Source organism: Echiichthys vipera (genome assembly GCF_963691815.1).
Source record: "Echiichthys vipera genome assembly, chromosome: 18".
NCBI lineage: Eukaryota > Metazoa > Chordata > Actinopteri > Perciformes > Trachinidae > Echiichthys > Echiichthys vipera.
Window position 1 is genome coordinate 8,107,015 of NC_139843.1, and position 17,213 is coordinate 8,124,227.

Below are 17,213 nucleotides of genomic sequence, written 5' to 3' on the forward strand. Positions count from 1 at the left end.
AATGTTTCTTCTGAATTTTATTTTTGGCATTTTTGGCAGGATGGAAAAATCTTTTCTACCGATTTACACATGAATTTAATAGTAAAACAATCTGCTAAAACCCATGACACAGTACCAAATATTCAGATCCTTCAGTAAAAGTACTCGTATAACACTGTGAAAACTCTCCACTACAAGTATAAGACTTGGATTCAAAACCTTACAAGAGTAAAAGTATTATCAGCAGTAGATGAATGTGTACTATATTTTACTGCTGTAGATGTTTATGGTTGTGCTCATTTGAACTCTTTTATATACTGCTGGGCAGTTTAATCTACAGCAGTGCACCATATCCTATAAGATCATCATGTTTGTAGCGTTACTGCCCTGTGAGAACCACGGATCAAGAAGAAGTCAGGAAAAACAGCCGTTTTCTGCTCTGTGAACGACCCATTTTCCAGCTGATCCAAGAGGCTTTTTAAACAGTTTATTTAGCTTAAGAAGTAAAAGAAATTTCCCAACACATAAAGGAACACTTCATCCTGCATGACGAAAGTGAAACATCAACACATCTGGAGATGCATCTCACTGGACAAGAAGGGGAATGTATTAGAGTAGAAGTATAAAGTTGCATAAAACGGGACTTTGAATTTGTACTTAAGTAAAGACCTTGAGGTAATGTACTTAGTTACTTTCCAGCGCCCACAGTAACTCAGGTGCAACTGAGAATACAGCCTTATTTAAGCTGCAATTGAATGATTGATATATTTGAGCAAAATGAGATTAGATCCGCCTAAAAGCTTCCAATAGCCAGCGTAGCATTGATCCGTTCTCAGCTCATCTGATGGATTATAGTAAAACATTTATTAAATGTGGTGCAGTAACATAAATTGAATAACTGGCTGTTAAATTACCTGACAATGTTAACGTGTATTTAGAACGAATATAAGAAAGAAATACTTGTTTTTCAAATATCTGATGTTAGCTTTGCAGATATTTCTGCGGTTACCGCTCTACTACAGTGTAACCATGTAACCTAGCAACAGACGTTTCTATGGTTGCAGTGCTGCTTTTTTTGGTGGGACCTTGTAAAATACTGTCTCTTATAACAGAATTGTTCAGAATGAATGTATGTTGTTGTGGTTTAAATCAGCTTTCGCACTGGTACACACTTTATTTTATAATGATATTTTAAATTATATTAACACATTTTAACAGATTTGCGGTCAGCTTCCTTGGCTTAAGACATTGATATCTCCTCAGTGGCTGAATCGATTTTTCCCAATTAAACTGCATTTTAAATATCCATGTTCCTTCGTTCTCTTGCGGAGAAAATTGCTCTGACTAATCTCTTACAGTGCGGACCCTGGGAACAAAAGGGATGATCCTTTGGGGGCTACATTCGGCCTTCATGGCATCCATCGTTTATCTTATTGGTCACACCTTTGCTTTTCCTGCTCTGACAAGTCAACATGTCTGCCGTGAGAAAGCTCGAGTCGTGTCAACTTGTGATTCTAAGCTCACCTGTCTCTATTTGAACAGTCATAAACCATGTCATTACATAAACCCAATCTTTCAGCGGATAATTAAGGATAAAACAAACACGAACCCCACTGGCATTTTAATATAAAAAATTGAACTGGGTCTAACCACAGTGATTCAATTAGTTTAATCATACAGAATTTGAAAAGTTGGATAATTTCTGGTCAGGGTCAGGCAATGAGACAATACATTTCTAACCGGTCCTCAAAGCTGCACTAATCAATATTTCTATACAGACAGTGGATCAAATGACTATGCAATATGTCAAAAGGTAGCTTGTAGAGATGAACCCACAGAGATTTATCACCAGACTCTGCAGTTCACCCCAGCTACAAGGTGTGTTGTAGTGACTTCTACCTCGTTGTTTTTGTGAAAAAGCTCTGATAAACCGACTGTACCCGACCGGCCAGCACCTGACAGGCAAAACTCATGAACTTAATGGAGCATTTAGCCGCTAAACAGACAGTTTTTTCCCTCAGTAGTTGGTGGAGAACAAAAAAAGAGAGTGAATGTTGGATTTAAAGGCGGCACACCACTCCAAATTAAAGCTAACGTAGCTCCGTAACTGCTCAATGAGTAAATAGTCAACTGTTGATGAGTCTCACTTTGCCACACATTCATTCTGGGATGGGAGGGAAGGGTGCGCTGACATGTTTGCATTTCATTAAACTGATCACAGTTGTCTTGGGCGGTGCTCCCGAGGCGGTGAAGGTGACTTTGAAAAAAAAGATTCTCCAGAGGGGACTTGTTTTGGTGGAGCCCTAAAATATTAAAAGACGAGTGGAATGGATCAATACATTGGTCAACTCAATGTCACTGGCACATACCGATGCAAGAGTTCAAAGACGTGGCGAATAAATCCCAACTGTGAATGGCCCGTTGTGTGCCAAGTATTAGTCCTGTAGCTGCAAACTCAGACTGAATACACACGAGCTAAATGTAGGTTTCTAGCTCAAAGGTTGTTTTTGTTGTATCCTTTGGCCAAGGACTTTTGAGAAAGTTAACACACAGATATCAGAAGGGGAGCAAGGGGAGGGACACTGTACCAGCACTGTACTGTATATCCATTGAGCCAGACCAACTGTTGGTTAACAGGCTCGTTATACTAAAATAAAGGAATAATATGTCAATTTTGTGTCTTCAACTCCACAAGTGCCCCACACAAAACAAGTGTATAATTCACCTGATGAGCCTAAAAGTGACATCTTAATCTATTTAATTTTACAAATAAATTGTTTCTTGATGTCATTTCCGGAAAATTTCACAAAATCATGAAATACATTAGAGCTGCAACTAATGATAACTCAATTAAATGACTAAACATTAGAACATGGTGAAAAGACTCGTCATAATTTCCCAAAGACCAAAAGATATTCGATTTACAATGACATAAAACTGAGACCATGTTTACCCGATAACTATTAACTGATTTATAATTCTATCAACAGAGTAATGGATGAATTGACTTGTTGTTTCAGCACTAACAGAATGACATATACAATGATAGAAGATTCAACCACATCACCACCCCTGTGAAACAAACTGTAACGTGACTTGGATTTAACCTGCTGTGTACAGACACACACATGCACCGAGTTTCCCCGCCCCGACTACAAAACATGGGAGGAGAGAGAGCCAGAGAATCTAGTTCGCCTCATTAATCTTGTTAGTCCAATTAGGACACTGATACAGCCAGGGAGACGGATAACTACACACACACACACACACACACACACACACACACACACACACACACAGGAAGTTGAGGGGGTGTGTCTGGGGATTTTAAAATGGACTTCAGAGGGAGGTTAGCGTTAAACACACATACAAGCTTAACTCTCTTGTGTTCGCCCCGTCACCGCACACACACACACACACACACACACACACACACACACACACACACACACACACACACACACACACACACACACACACACACACACACACACACACACACACACACACACACACACACACACACACACACACACACACACACACACACACACACACACACACACACACACACACACACACACACACACACACACACACACACACACACACACACACACACACACACACACACACACACACACACACACACAAACAGACAGAATGAAAACACACACACCATATGCAGCAGCACAGAGAAGCACTCAACCAAGCAGACAGGCCACTCAAAGCTTGCATTATATCAATACTGTGGAGCTAACCCCCTCCCACTCTCCGTCCATCTATCTCTGTCCAACCAGACAGCTCTCTCTGTCTCTCTCAGGAGCGTTTAGTCTCAGTGACAGCCTCCCACATCCATCTGTCAAATAACAAATTTTGGCTTTGAGAGAGCTCGACCGCATTCACACAACGTGTGTGTGTGTGTGTGTGTGTGTGTGTGTGTGTGTGTGTTTGTGTGTGTGTTTGCCCTTCTTTCTATCACCCAAGCGTGTCCGCCTGCACACACACACACACACACACAAACACACTCAGGAGGCCCATGCTGAGTGAGACAGCATGAGAGTCATGCATCTTTAATGTAACATCACAGACGGCTAATAATGTAAGAGGAGCTGAGTTGTGTGGTGGTGGTGGTGGTGGTGGGGAAGGAGGGGGCATTGGGGGATTTTCGACAAAGCCCGCCCCCCTGCCACGAGTGACAGGTCCAACAGTCCAGTAGCAACAACTACACATGAGGAGAATTTGAATGAGGAGAATGGACATTCCCGATCAAATCATCCTGTCTGTTCTGTCATCTTAGAGCTCACACACATCCAAGACGAGTGTGTGATATCCAGATGGACTGGCAGACGGCCTGTCGACAGCCTCTGTAGATGAGGCAGTCAACGGTGTTGGATCTGCCTAAATGAAAACACACCTCATGAAGACCCAAGCTGTAGAACCCTGGCCTGGGGCTTGACGATTTATGGAAAATTGTGAATTTTCTAACCATGCTGTGATTGCAAATGTATTAATTAAATTAAAGTTTATTATTTTGGCTTAATATCTGCAGGGACTACAAGGCAAGAAATATAGTTAAAAGGCCCAAATGCTGGCGTACCAAAGGTTGATCATTAAACTTAACATTAAATAGTTTTAACCATCTGAAAAAGGGATGGTGACTGGCCTCCCCCCTTGTTGGAAATATGAGCCTTTTAGTTTGTAGATGCCAAGTGTCAAACAGTCGGAACAAAACTATGGCTATATAACTAAACTATATTTAAGTATTAAGCCTGCCACATAACACTAACTAACTAATTAACTAACTAACTATCTATTTATCACCTACCAGCACCTCTAAAGTTCCCTATTTAACATATCACGTTTGCAAACAAAAAAATAAAAATGACAATTTGCTATTTTACTGAGGTTATGTGTTGGAGCAGTTGCCAGGCAACCAACTGAGTTTACGTTACGGATCCTGTCTAATAAATGGTAGACGCTAGGTCGTACCCACTGAACGACAACACTGACATACTGCGCAGACATTACCACTACAACTGTTATTGGAACTCATGAGATATAACATTACAAGTAGCGTGATGTAACCCTTACCCTGTCTTTAACCCTTTAAAGCTAACGTTAGTTAACAGTTAACTAAAGTGTTGAGGCTTGCATAGTATGCCAGAGTTGTTTATTGATTCATTCGGCGGGTACGATTTAGCATCTACCCCAAGAAATAGTCCAAAACATAATCCAGCATAAAGGAGCAATATATTTTTTTCATTTCGATATCTTGAACAGTACTGACACAACTGTTAACGTGACTGGCGAGAGTGTGGATGTGATAACGTAACAATGTGTGCAGGGCGCTTTGGGCTACTAGTGGAAGTGACGTAGGCATTAATGAAATCTCAACACAAGTTGTCAGCTGCAGACGCATGACAGACACAGGTGGGAACAGTGATGTTTCTCGCCTGTCCGCTTGTGTTCAGATCACCGAAACACTTTTTAAAACAAAGTGTAACAGGGTCAAAGACCGACTCCTGGGGTGAGGGTGAGGGGGTGAACAGTGTGCATTTCACCTGCTGTCCCAGAGCTCTCAAATATCCTCCGCTTTCTTCCTTTTCACTGTGACAACATGTATTAAACACCCTTCAGAACACACAAACACACACACCAAAGGTTGACCTGCTTTGGCATCAGTGGGCAGAGCACCGTGCTTATCTTTTTGTGTGAGTGTATGTATTGTCACGGTGGCATCAGCGCATCTTAAATCCAGTCTGTCCTACTTAATCAGCAGGTCACTGAGGGGTGGAGCCTATTATGTCATGCAATTTGCCGTGGTGAGGGGAAGAGCTAATGACAATATGGCTGTGACCTAAATGATTGGAGTCATGTCTTGGCTGAGGATCAGGGAAGGGGATCAGGAACAGGATCCACTTGACAACTTTTAACAAGTTAGAATGAGAACCAGAATTATTATGCCCTTATCAATACTTTTTATCAAAGCTGGCATGCTTTTCTGACAGTTTTGCGTTACAAAACAATGACGTCAAACTCATGCAAATACTGCTGCTGGAGTCATGGCAGGGAGGAAGAAACGGTCCACATAAGCACCACGCAGGCCGGTTAAGCAGATTTTCTTTGAAAAACCTTAAAACCTAAAGAAAAAAGAAAGCTGTTATCTTATTTCATCTACACTGTGTTTGGATGAAACAGTTGCATTGATGCTATAAATAAAAAAACACGTGTATAGGCCGTTTCTGTCTAGACAGAAATGGGAATCTATAAAGAATCGATACTGACATTGATATCAATGAATTCACATCCCCACCGAGGATGTCAACAAAGTGCTGCCCCTTAGACAAAAGTACCATGGTAATATAATAAGATGGTAAAAAAAAAATATTCTAAACTTTTTTTCCGTGGCAGAAAATACTTAAAGGTCTAAAAGCTTGGTGATGCCGTCATGTCAAAAGCTGTAAAAATGCTGCAACGCCATTCTCGTCACTGACATTCATAAAATTCAATTAACATTAACATCAACATATCAGATTCAGCTTATTACATAGAAGCTTTACACTTCTGCTTACATGCCACTTAAAATATGTAACAATAGAAAAAGTTAATTTGGGATTTTATCTGCCGTGACTAGCCTATTGCAAGAAATAGAGTTAAAAGCTCTTAAATGTTGGCCACATAAAGTGTGTGTGTGTGTGTGTGTGTGTGTGTGTGTGTGTGTGTGTGTGTGTGTGTGTGTTGATGTCAAGTGTCAAACAGTGGCTGACATCTGACGTGGTGCGTGTCCCTGTGAGGGAACGTTACACGGTGTGTTCATCACGTCTTAGTCGTTCCTAGCAGCCTCCAGCTTGATGTATTTACATATACACACAGCTTATTTCTACACCTCATCTCCTGCTCTCTCTCTCTCTCCTTCAACACTATTTTCCTCTTCTCCAGTCTTTTCCTCTTTCCTGTCTATGTATTTTAATTTCCCTTTCACCTCCAGTTCACCTCTGCTTTCTCTCTCAATCTGTCTGTCGTTCTCTGGGGCATGTCATCAGGGAAAACCTTAATTAAATACCTTTTTACCGTTTTAACTAGAACTGTGTTGAAGGCTAGAAATAAAATGGATGAAACCAGCCCATTTAAAATGTAAAATAAGTTATACATGCAGAGGATAACTGCATCAATTTAACAATATGTTTTATATATTATAATAACAGGAAGCATACTAAGTAGCTAATGGGCATATCAGTTTTATGATCATGACAAGACGAGCTAATGACTAAATACCATAGCTAACAAGCTGACAAACTGATTTATATCTTGTTAGCCTTCACAAAATCAGACATAATATATCGGGGTCATCCCTATGTTCCCCGGTCACATAAGCCTCTGCTTTTGCAATTTATTCAGCATTTTGTTCGGGCTACAGGTTAGGATGAGGGTCAGGGTGAGTGGGTAGTTTTAGGGTCTACATAGGCCTATTTTCCAGGGAATTTGGCACTGATTGTGGAAAAAATAACAGACCCTAATAGGACCCTTTCTGCGAAAAGCGGGGAACATCAGACCCTTTTTTTTAAAAAAAGTCTGTTCCCCAGTCACAAACAAAGCGAGCAACATAGGACCCAGGGAACATAGGACCCGGGATGTTCCCCGCTGTTCACATAAAGTATCCTAGGTTCCCCAATTTGTTATTTTTTCCACAATCAGTGTAATAATTACCCAGCAAATAAGGCTTATGTAGACCCTAACACTACCCCCCAAGCCTAACCCTCACCCGGCCCCTAACACTCACCTCAAGCGGGGAACATAGAACCCGGGGGACACAGGGATGACCCCATACAAACTCATATACTACAGCTAACACGGTAACAAACTGTTAGCTAATATAAATCCGATACTACAGCTAACACACTAACAAATTACTATTAACTTGTTAGCTAATACAAATCAGATACTACAGCTATCAAGCTAATAAACTGATATTAGCTTGCTAGCTAGCACAAATCAGTGGTAAAAAAAAAAAAGTATTTCCTAACCAAAAATGAACCAAATGTTATATAATTTTGTAGAGAAAACACGTTTTTGCCTCAGAACTGCACTTCAAAAATATGTCTGCCTAATTATCGGTTTGGATTTAAGTACTTTAAATCTATAAAATGCAAATATAGTCGTATATTGGGGATACTGGTTTTATAGTAAGATAGTATAACTATGTTTTAATGTTATAAAAAGTTAGTTCAGTAATTAGCAAATTTATATACCAAAACAATTTTAGCATGGATAATTGTGACTTGTTCATGCTAGTATGCTTAAACAAAGATTGCAATATACTACATCCTTGTTTTCATAGCTTGGATCATAATATCACATCTTACATAGGCTGCATTGTGGACACAATTCTACGTGCAGCTTCATTGAAATCTGTGACCGCAGCCAACTATAACCATTTTATCTAAATAGCTTATTTAGAAATGAAAAGTAAGATCAACAATATTTGAATCATTCTTTGCATTGATCTGCCGCTGCCATGCCATAGTTACACTTCCACAGGAATGCACAGACATGGTTTTGTTTATAGTGGTGTGTGGTTCACCACTTTATAAAGGCCATGCAAGGAAATTACATTTATATAACACATTTCCCTACGAGTAAAATTAATTTGCTCTACGTTAAAGGTAACATGTGGAGACAACATGTGCATAAACTACAGTATGTGGCAGCAGGATTTGAATTAATAGGCTAGCTTGCATATATATAAAGGCAAATATCACTAATTTCCACCAATGATAGGTATGTTTAGTCGATACTCAACTTAGATGAAGCTCTACACTACGATAGATGGATGATTATATTGGACATTTGGGGTAACTAGTAACATTATGGCCTTGACTTCGACCTTGAGACTTTTGACCTCCAAATAAGTGGTGTAAATAACTTGTTTAAAGCTGTCTGAGCCCAGTCAACATTGTTGTAATATTGTGTCTAGCTGAGAGCCTGCAAACACAATCTCTCCACAAATATGCTGGTGAGTAAAGTGGAATTTCCTTTAGAGAACGGACATGCAGCCAAGAAACCTTTTCAGTGTCTCTACCTTTGAATGCCTTGTATTTAAACTATTCTGACTTCTCAAAGAACCACCAATACTCTGCTCTACTTTGTTTTACACTGTTCTTACCAACTCTCACCAACCCATCTCTCTCTCTCTCTCTCTCTCTCTCTGTCTGGTGGGTGAGAGGCTGTCACCAAGGGGACGGGCTGTCATTGTCGCCATGGGGATGGGCTCCGCGGAGCATCTCAATTACTGAGTGGGACAATTAATAAGCATCAAAGCCTGGTTAATATTTCACCGGCACACGGAGCAGCAACCTGGCCCACGGTGCTCAGGTCCACAGGAGATGTATCAAGGAGAGGTGGTGGATGACAAAAGAGAACAGGAAGCAGAGAGGAGGGGAATAACATTTCTGAGACAAGAGGGGTGATGAGATGAGATGAGATGAGTGAAGCAGCAGAAGGGTAGAGGAAGTGAGAAAGACGGAGCTGAGGAACACAAGCCTCAGTGTTTATCTTAATGGCAGGAAGAGTTCTCTTTAATACAAATTTATGGCATCAGATTGAATTTTATTCATTCATATCACTGATACTGACACAGATACCACTGCTATAGTGGTTCTGTAAGGCTAAATGCTAACATGCTACCAAAGATTAACTGTAGTTTTTACCATTTTCACCATCTTAGTTGGACATGTTAGCCTGCTAATATTTTGTTACTTAGCACTAAACACAGAGCAGCTGAGGAGGATGGAAATGGCATAAGTTTTACAGGTAGGTGGTTATAAATTATGGCAGATTATGACCTGAGGATGGTGCACTAGCCTGGAAAAATGAATCTGCCGAGCTCATGTTGCATTTCCTCCCGCAGGTACGTCTGGCCCCTCTCACATTTAAACAGATTATCAGATCCTGAGGGTTTAAGATGATGACTGACAGAGGAGTGACTTACATTAACTGGCCTTTTCAGTCCAGCGCAGTTAACAAAGTTAAAATTATGAAACACAGATCAAAAGGTCAAATTAGGCGGTACTTATCAAGATTATGTTACAGTATTGCCTATTTCTTGCCTTAACTGTTTTTAAATGAGAACGTTTGTGACATGGCCACCGTTGTTCTCCTGCTTCAAAATGGACCAAGTGCCTCAACTTGCATGTGTCACTCGTCGTACCATTGCCGTGATTGGTTATACGTCCACCCAATTGCGTACACTGGCATTTTGCTCTGCACCATTGAAAACGCTCCTCGGAAATCCAAAATGAACTGAGTGGTTCTAGTTTAATACACTTTCACGAGTTAGTCTAGTGATGCCCGGCTGGTGCTACATGAAAAGTCACCAAAATGGTTAAATTGTTCCCAAGTTGGACATGAAAGTGCGTAACAAGCCTCAAAACAATCCATCCAATAATTGTTGAGATATTTCACAAAGTGATAAATTGCAGTTGTTGAGATATTTCAATCTGGACCAAAGTGCTGGACAAACCAAAACATTTAATATATTTATCTTATAAACCTGTATTTCTATAACTTTTTTGGTTTGTTATTTGTAAGCATGGATATCACTGAATTGATTACGAAGCTGAGACTTGGCTGTCTGGGTGTTAGCTGGGGTTAGGAGAGTCCTGTCTGTGTCTGTGTGCAGGTGTGTGTGTGTGTGTCCAGTAATGTGTTTCACTGTATTTCTGTGTTTGACTTTATATTATGTGTATCATTATTTGAAAGGACCCCCTTGAAAATGAGATCATTTGTCTCAAGGGGCTTTCCTGAATAAATAAACTCTGAAACCAACAGGCACATGATCACTACAGTCATGCCACCAGCATGTGCTTACACAACACATTTTTATATGTGTTTAACTGTGCTGCTGAAACAAGCTGATAATTCAGCATTTGACGCATTCTTGATTAATGATAAATCTTTTAAGAAAATAAAATTACCATATTTTCTCCTTTTCCAGCTTATCAAATATGAGAATTTGCTGTTTTTGTTTTATTTTGTTGTAAATTCAATATATTTAGCTTTTGGACAAAACAAGCAAATTGAAGACGTCACCTTGGACATTGGAAAATTGTGAATTGTGAATTTTCCACTATTTTGTGACATTTTAAGGACTAACCATTACTACTACATCCAATAAATTATTGACAGTTTAATAGGGTGGCTGTGTACGGTCGTTTGCATGTTATAAAAAAGGACATTGAGTCTGTTGCTTTCGACCTCTTATCAATCAATCAAGTTTTAGCCTTTACCACCCATCCCCTTGGAAACAGCTTATATTTAATGTTTCAGTTGTATACTCTTTGGAAAATGACGTCAATGACTGAGGAGACAAGAGATGAATTTCTCAATATCACATGTTCATATTCATGCAATTTAATGCAGCACCTGCGGAACAAACGTTTGACGCCAGCAATGGCTGCGTTTTATCCACAAATCTTATTTTGAAATGACTTTATTGATCTGACTAAGGCAGCCTATTAACTACTATATTATACTTCCTGCCGTTTCCTTGTTAAGTTTGAATTTTACATCCGTCAGCGGAGAATAAATGAAAGTAGGAGCATGAGGAGGCAGCAGATGAAAGAGGAGTGTAAGGTGCACCCGCGAGGCAGGAAGGAGGGAAGATGATGGGTACATAAAGGCAGGATGGAGGTGTGGAGGGGGGGGGGGGGTCACTGTGAGAGAGGAGGATGAGGGAGACATGGGAGGCACATGTGGTGAGTAATGGAGTGATGAAGGGAGGAGGACGGAGGGGAAGTGGGAGGGACTGTGTCGCCGTGAGGCAGATGTATTGATGAGCCGGCAGGCAGATCAATGGGATGTGGTCAATGAACAGAGTGATCCATATGCTCTGACCTTACTCTGGATGGGTGAGGGACGAGGTGCGCGTGTGTCTATTTATATGCCAATGTATACTGATACAGGGTGGGATTACATAACTATACACCAATTGAACCACTCCTAGCGAATCATACTGTCTAGTAACAACAAATCATTTATACTTTTACATCATATAAACAAAGCTTAATGTGACAATTTAGTAATTCACCACAATGAGCATTTTTTTGTCTGTTTTTTACGTTAGGCCATGGTCATATGTTAATCCAACTGAGAGCAGTCTGTATTAAAACCTCTGCATTAAAAGTGATTTATAAACAGTATTAATATGCTATGGAGATGCTATTTTGACAAATATAATTAGTAATAATTCTACTGTAATAAGTGCAATAGAACCTTAAACCTTGAATAAATTGAAACGATGGCGGCCTGAACGGTAGAAACAATGTTCTTTTGGAACGATTAGTCGTATAATCTATCAAGTCGATCAACAGAGAAATAATTGTCACTTGTTTTTTTAATATTGTTTAATAGTTAAAGTCATTTTTCATGCAAAAATGGAAGAAAATGCTGTTTCAGCCTCTCAAATATGAAGATCTCCTGCTTTGAACTCATTATATTTGGGTTTAGACATTTAAAGACATCACACTGGACTTTTTTGACATTGTATAGACCAAACTATTAATCCAGAAAATAATCAGCCAGGCCTAATGTATTTAGTAGGTAATGAGCTAAAAGCAAAATGACACATATTGAGATTGGATGTCCTCAGCTCCGAGAACGCTCGTCCCTCCTTTCGTCTAAAGTAAAGCGAGACGAGATCAAACAAAGCGCGGCCGTGGAACAAGATCACATGTTAAAACTGGAGACAAAACTTGCAGACCCGAAACAAACAGCTCTTTATCCCCTCACATACAGATCTGTATGTGGCAGACAGGCCAGCAACACAGTCCCGACGCAAATTAGATAACTGACGAGAAACCGTCCGTAACAAATAAAAGGAACTTCGGTCTCCCCCACTGCCAAGTAACAGTATGTGTAAGCAGAAACTTGTTGAAGACATAAAACCAGTTGTGGGGTCTCGTAACTCTACAGGGGGAAAGACAAGGGCACGTCATGATTTCTTCCGGTCCAGAAGACAAGAGGGATGTGAGGCATTGAGGAAGGACGACTGCAATCTGGAGATGCGCAGATTCAATCTAGTACGAGTCCAAACAGCTCCCATTTCACAGAAAAAGGAGGGATTATTGCTTCAGAATAAAAGCACGGCAGCACCAGCTCTGCCAATACATCTGCAGAAGTAAAAGAAATGGACTACATGTAGGGCCGGGTGATAAATCAATATGATGATTTATCGTCTTTCTATGGAATCGATATAGAGATAAAATCCACTTGAGATCATGTGATACACAATAACATTGTTTAAATTAACAATAACAAGCATATTAACTCAGAAAATATGATCTGAATTAAAATCATTTGTTTCGTTTTTGGAATCAAACTTTACATGACCAAGTAGTTCAATGCAATTCACATAACCTGGATTACATAACCCATATTTTAGCATATATGACGTACGTGAGCAGATATCATGACATATTGAGCTCACGTTTTCCTGGTGATGGGATGAAATTTATCATCAAAATGATGTAAAAATGTCTAGCATATATTTTTCTATATCACTTCTATCTTGATGTCGAACAAAAACGCTGCCAAACTTTGTTACAACATTATTTACATTATTTGGTCGGTTTACGTTGAGATCCTTACACGTTCTGTTCATTTTGCATTAAAGTTGTTAATATAATTTGTCACGTATGTAATTTACACAGGACTACACAAAAATAGGCCTTTCCATTTAATATAGACTATTAATTTACTGAATTTGGAGCGGCGAGGATCAGTCAACTAATCAACTAGTCGATCAACAAAACAACTTTGATGTAATTTTTCATTAAAACAATTGTGTTTCCAGCCTCTTTAATCTGGATATGTTCTGCTTTTCTCTATTTTATATCATATAACACTGAATATCTTTGGGGTTTGGATTAAGCCACTATTTAATGACATAACTTTGGACTTTGAGAAAGTGGAAAAGACATTTTTTTAAAGCTATTTTCTAACATTTTATAGACCGAACGATTAATTAGAAAATAATTGGCAGATTAGTCAACGGTGAAAACAATCATTAGTTGCAGCGATAATTGGATTACCAAAAATACATGCTTGTGGTTTATATATCGTTATATGAAATTACCTATAGCGGGATAGAAGATCTTGGCTACATCGACCTAGCTCTAACTACATGACCTTGTCCAATATCAAACTAGACCTGACTGAACAGCCAGCCAACGTCTCAGCACAGAGACGCACATACAGACGTAAAAGAAGATGGAGATCACGGCAGTAGGGACTTCTCACACTTAAGTTACTCCTAGATTCATCAGTGAAGAGACATCCACCAAAGGTCTGACGTTTGAAGAGAACACCGTGGATTAAGGTAGGGTGACTGGAGAACTGAGAAAAATGTTTTGAACGCCAAAACAACAGAGGTGCCCAAAGGTAATGATTTATCAGCACCGGAGACCCTTTTATGGGTTTGTTATCCTTCATATTTCCTTATAAAATTCACAAGTATATCTTATTCATCCCAGTGAGTCACACACGGTGAAGTAGCCGTTTGTAAATTGAGAGGAAAGACAGCAGTAGGTACCCCTGAGCAAGGCACTGAGCTCCCCCCTAAGCTGCTCATTTACCTACTGGCCATGCAGCAGCAGTTGTGTCGGGAAGCTCTCAGGAAGAAATGTGTGTAAATTAAATGAATTTTGTGAAGCAGCAAATGGACAAATAAGTCTGTTTACTGGATGAATAGGTTTAAAAAAGAGCTTAGGCTCAACTAAATGTAGGAACACTGTGGCGAAGGAACACTGGTCTGACTGTACACAGTGCATTTGCCTTTCAGTGACCACAAGCACCACATCAAATATGCAATGCAAACCATGTAACAGCGGTGTTGTTGCAGACACCGTATGTTTCTGAAACTCGGGGGCCCTGTTTGTTTCAAGGGCCTGGGGCTCTGTTATCAAATTAAATCTCGATGTGCACATTTACCTACATGCAAACCTGTGAATTTGGGGACCTGGAGGACTTCTGCCCCAGTGCTCTGCGGGAAGCATACTGAAACACATCAAACACATACCCAGTCCTCATAGTGCCTGGTTCCGTTCTGCAGCAGGTCCTCCAGCTGGATGGTGCAGTTGGCCACAAAGTCATCATATCCGATGGGTGCATCGTGGAAGACAGACAGCTCCAGACTCCTTCCCTCACGGACCTCCGTGCAGAACTCCTGGTGCCAGGCGGGGCTGTTGGTCTTGGTCCTGGTGGCGGTCTGGCCAAGCCGGTTCTGGTCCAGATTCAGGGCCAGGTAAGGGTCCAGCAGGAAGGAGCCGCTCTTCCCCACAGCGTGACGCAGAGCCCATGGTGTGGGCTTCAGGTCCACTGCCTCACACACTCGCACCTTCAACAGGCCACTGAACACAGGCATGGCTGCAGTCTGCTGGGGTGTGTGTGTGTATGTATGTGTGTGTGTGTGTGTGTGTGTGTAAAAGGATGAGTGTGTGTGTGTGTTTAGGCTAGTCTGCCTGTTCCTGCTCCTGTACGCAGAGTGTTTCCTTCCAATGAGCGGGGGTCACTGCACAGTCCTGCTACATCCCATAATGCTGCTGGCTCCTTGGACTCTGCCTGCTACAGCCATATCAAAACACACACACTCTCTCTCTCTCTCACACACACACACACACACACACGCACGCACCCTTACAGTACAGCTGATCTCTAACGGGCTGAAAAAACGCAGTAACAACGCAGACTCACACCCTTCAGAGGTCGCTCGCTTGCCTTGTTTGTTTATGGTCGTTCCCGGGCGCAAGACACAAGATTCCCGTTTCGGCGTAAAACAGGCCGAGATATCACACAGCAGCGCGGGGGAATGCGGGTTAACGAGCTCCTGTTGGATTCACGTGAAGCCCCGGAGCCTCCCCACGGTCCTTGTGCGTGTGTCTCTCCCGGGTCAGGGTGGGAGAGAGCGCGAGCAGCCGCGCCTAGCCATCCGGGATTGGAGCTCCGTTTCCAGCCCCTTCGCTCTCGCTCTTCTCTGGGATTATCTCCTTTGCTTTCGACCTCACGGTACCGCGATATTTGCGCGTACTCTCGGGAAGCAGTGCCTTTTTAGCCCCCTCAATGCAGTGTTTTTCGGGCTCGCGAGCACCCCAAATACATCACGGTGCTCCGCTCCCGTGCGTTTTTTTTCCTCCTTTCGGTCCTCGCGCGCGCCCCCTGTTTCCCGTCCACCCCCCCTTCTCTCTCTCTCTACTCTCTCGCTCTCCTGAATCTGAGCGCGAGCTGCAGGAAATGCGCAAAACGCGTCACCCGCGCCGGATGAGAGAAAAGAGAGAGAGACTGTGCGCGTGCAGATGCAAGAGGTGTTTCTTTTTTCTTTTTTGGGAGCCGAAGAGGGGGATGGAATTCACCCGCAGGCGCGCGCGTGTGTGTGTGTACGTGTGTTTGTGTGTGCGTGTGTGTGTGTGTGTGTGTGTCTCATGGCCAGACAGCCAATAGAGCCAGTCAGTATGCCTTATGCATGGTCACAGACACACACACACACACACGCACGCGCGCACACACACACACACACACACAATAATGTTATAAAGACATTATGACAAGTTGTTTTCACAGAAAACTCCAGAAGTGTGACGGTGTTGATGAGCACCTGTAGGCTACAATGTCCTATAGACCTTTTCAATGGAATTCCGTTGCTAGGTAACAACCTGGGTCCTTGTTAACTTCCTGTCAGTTGCAACAGGAAACCCACCGGGACACATTCAGAATGTTTATGTTTACATGTGTGAAATTGTCTGTTGATCCCTGCAGTGTTGATAGTTTAAATATTTAATGTAAATTCAATTTATTCATTCATTATATTAAATTATTTTTATCATAAGTGCATTTATGTTTTTTTCTGCTACTTTACTTCTACTCCACCACGTCTCAGAGGGAAGTATTGGGCTTTTTACTCCACTATAGGCTTTGTTTTTTCCATACATCTAATTACTTCAGATTAATAATTTAGAATAAAATCAACAGATACATTATTATTATTATTGTTATTATTATTATTAGTAGTAGTAGTAGTAGTTGTTGTAGTAGTATTATTACTACAGGTTAAGGTAAGACAGTATTGGTTCCTGGGGGTAAATTCCAGTTTCCATCAGTTTATGAAATCATTCAAATTAGCTCCATCTCATACCAGCTTCAACAGCAATGAACGCAGCGATGTAATTATAATCTAGTATTTA

The 17,213-nt window shown here is 41.1% G+C and overlaps 1 protein-coding gene across 1 annotated transcript in view; it reads right to left on the bottom strand.

Annotated features, from left to right (window-relative positions):
- prkcea (protein kinase C, epsilon a) overlaps positions 1–16,179 on the bottom strand; it is a 38,527-nt gene extending 22,348 nt beyond the window's left edge. Inside the window, exon 1 of the mRNA XM_083933460.1 lies at positions 15,056–16,179. Within this exon, the coding sequence (XP_083789586.1) occupies positions 15,056–15,400 (345 nt within the window). The 5' untranslated portion in view covers positions 15,401–16,179. The remainder of the gene's footprint in view (positions 1–15,055) is intronic.
- Positions 16,180–17,213: the final 1,034 nt, after the last annotated feature.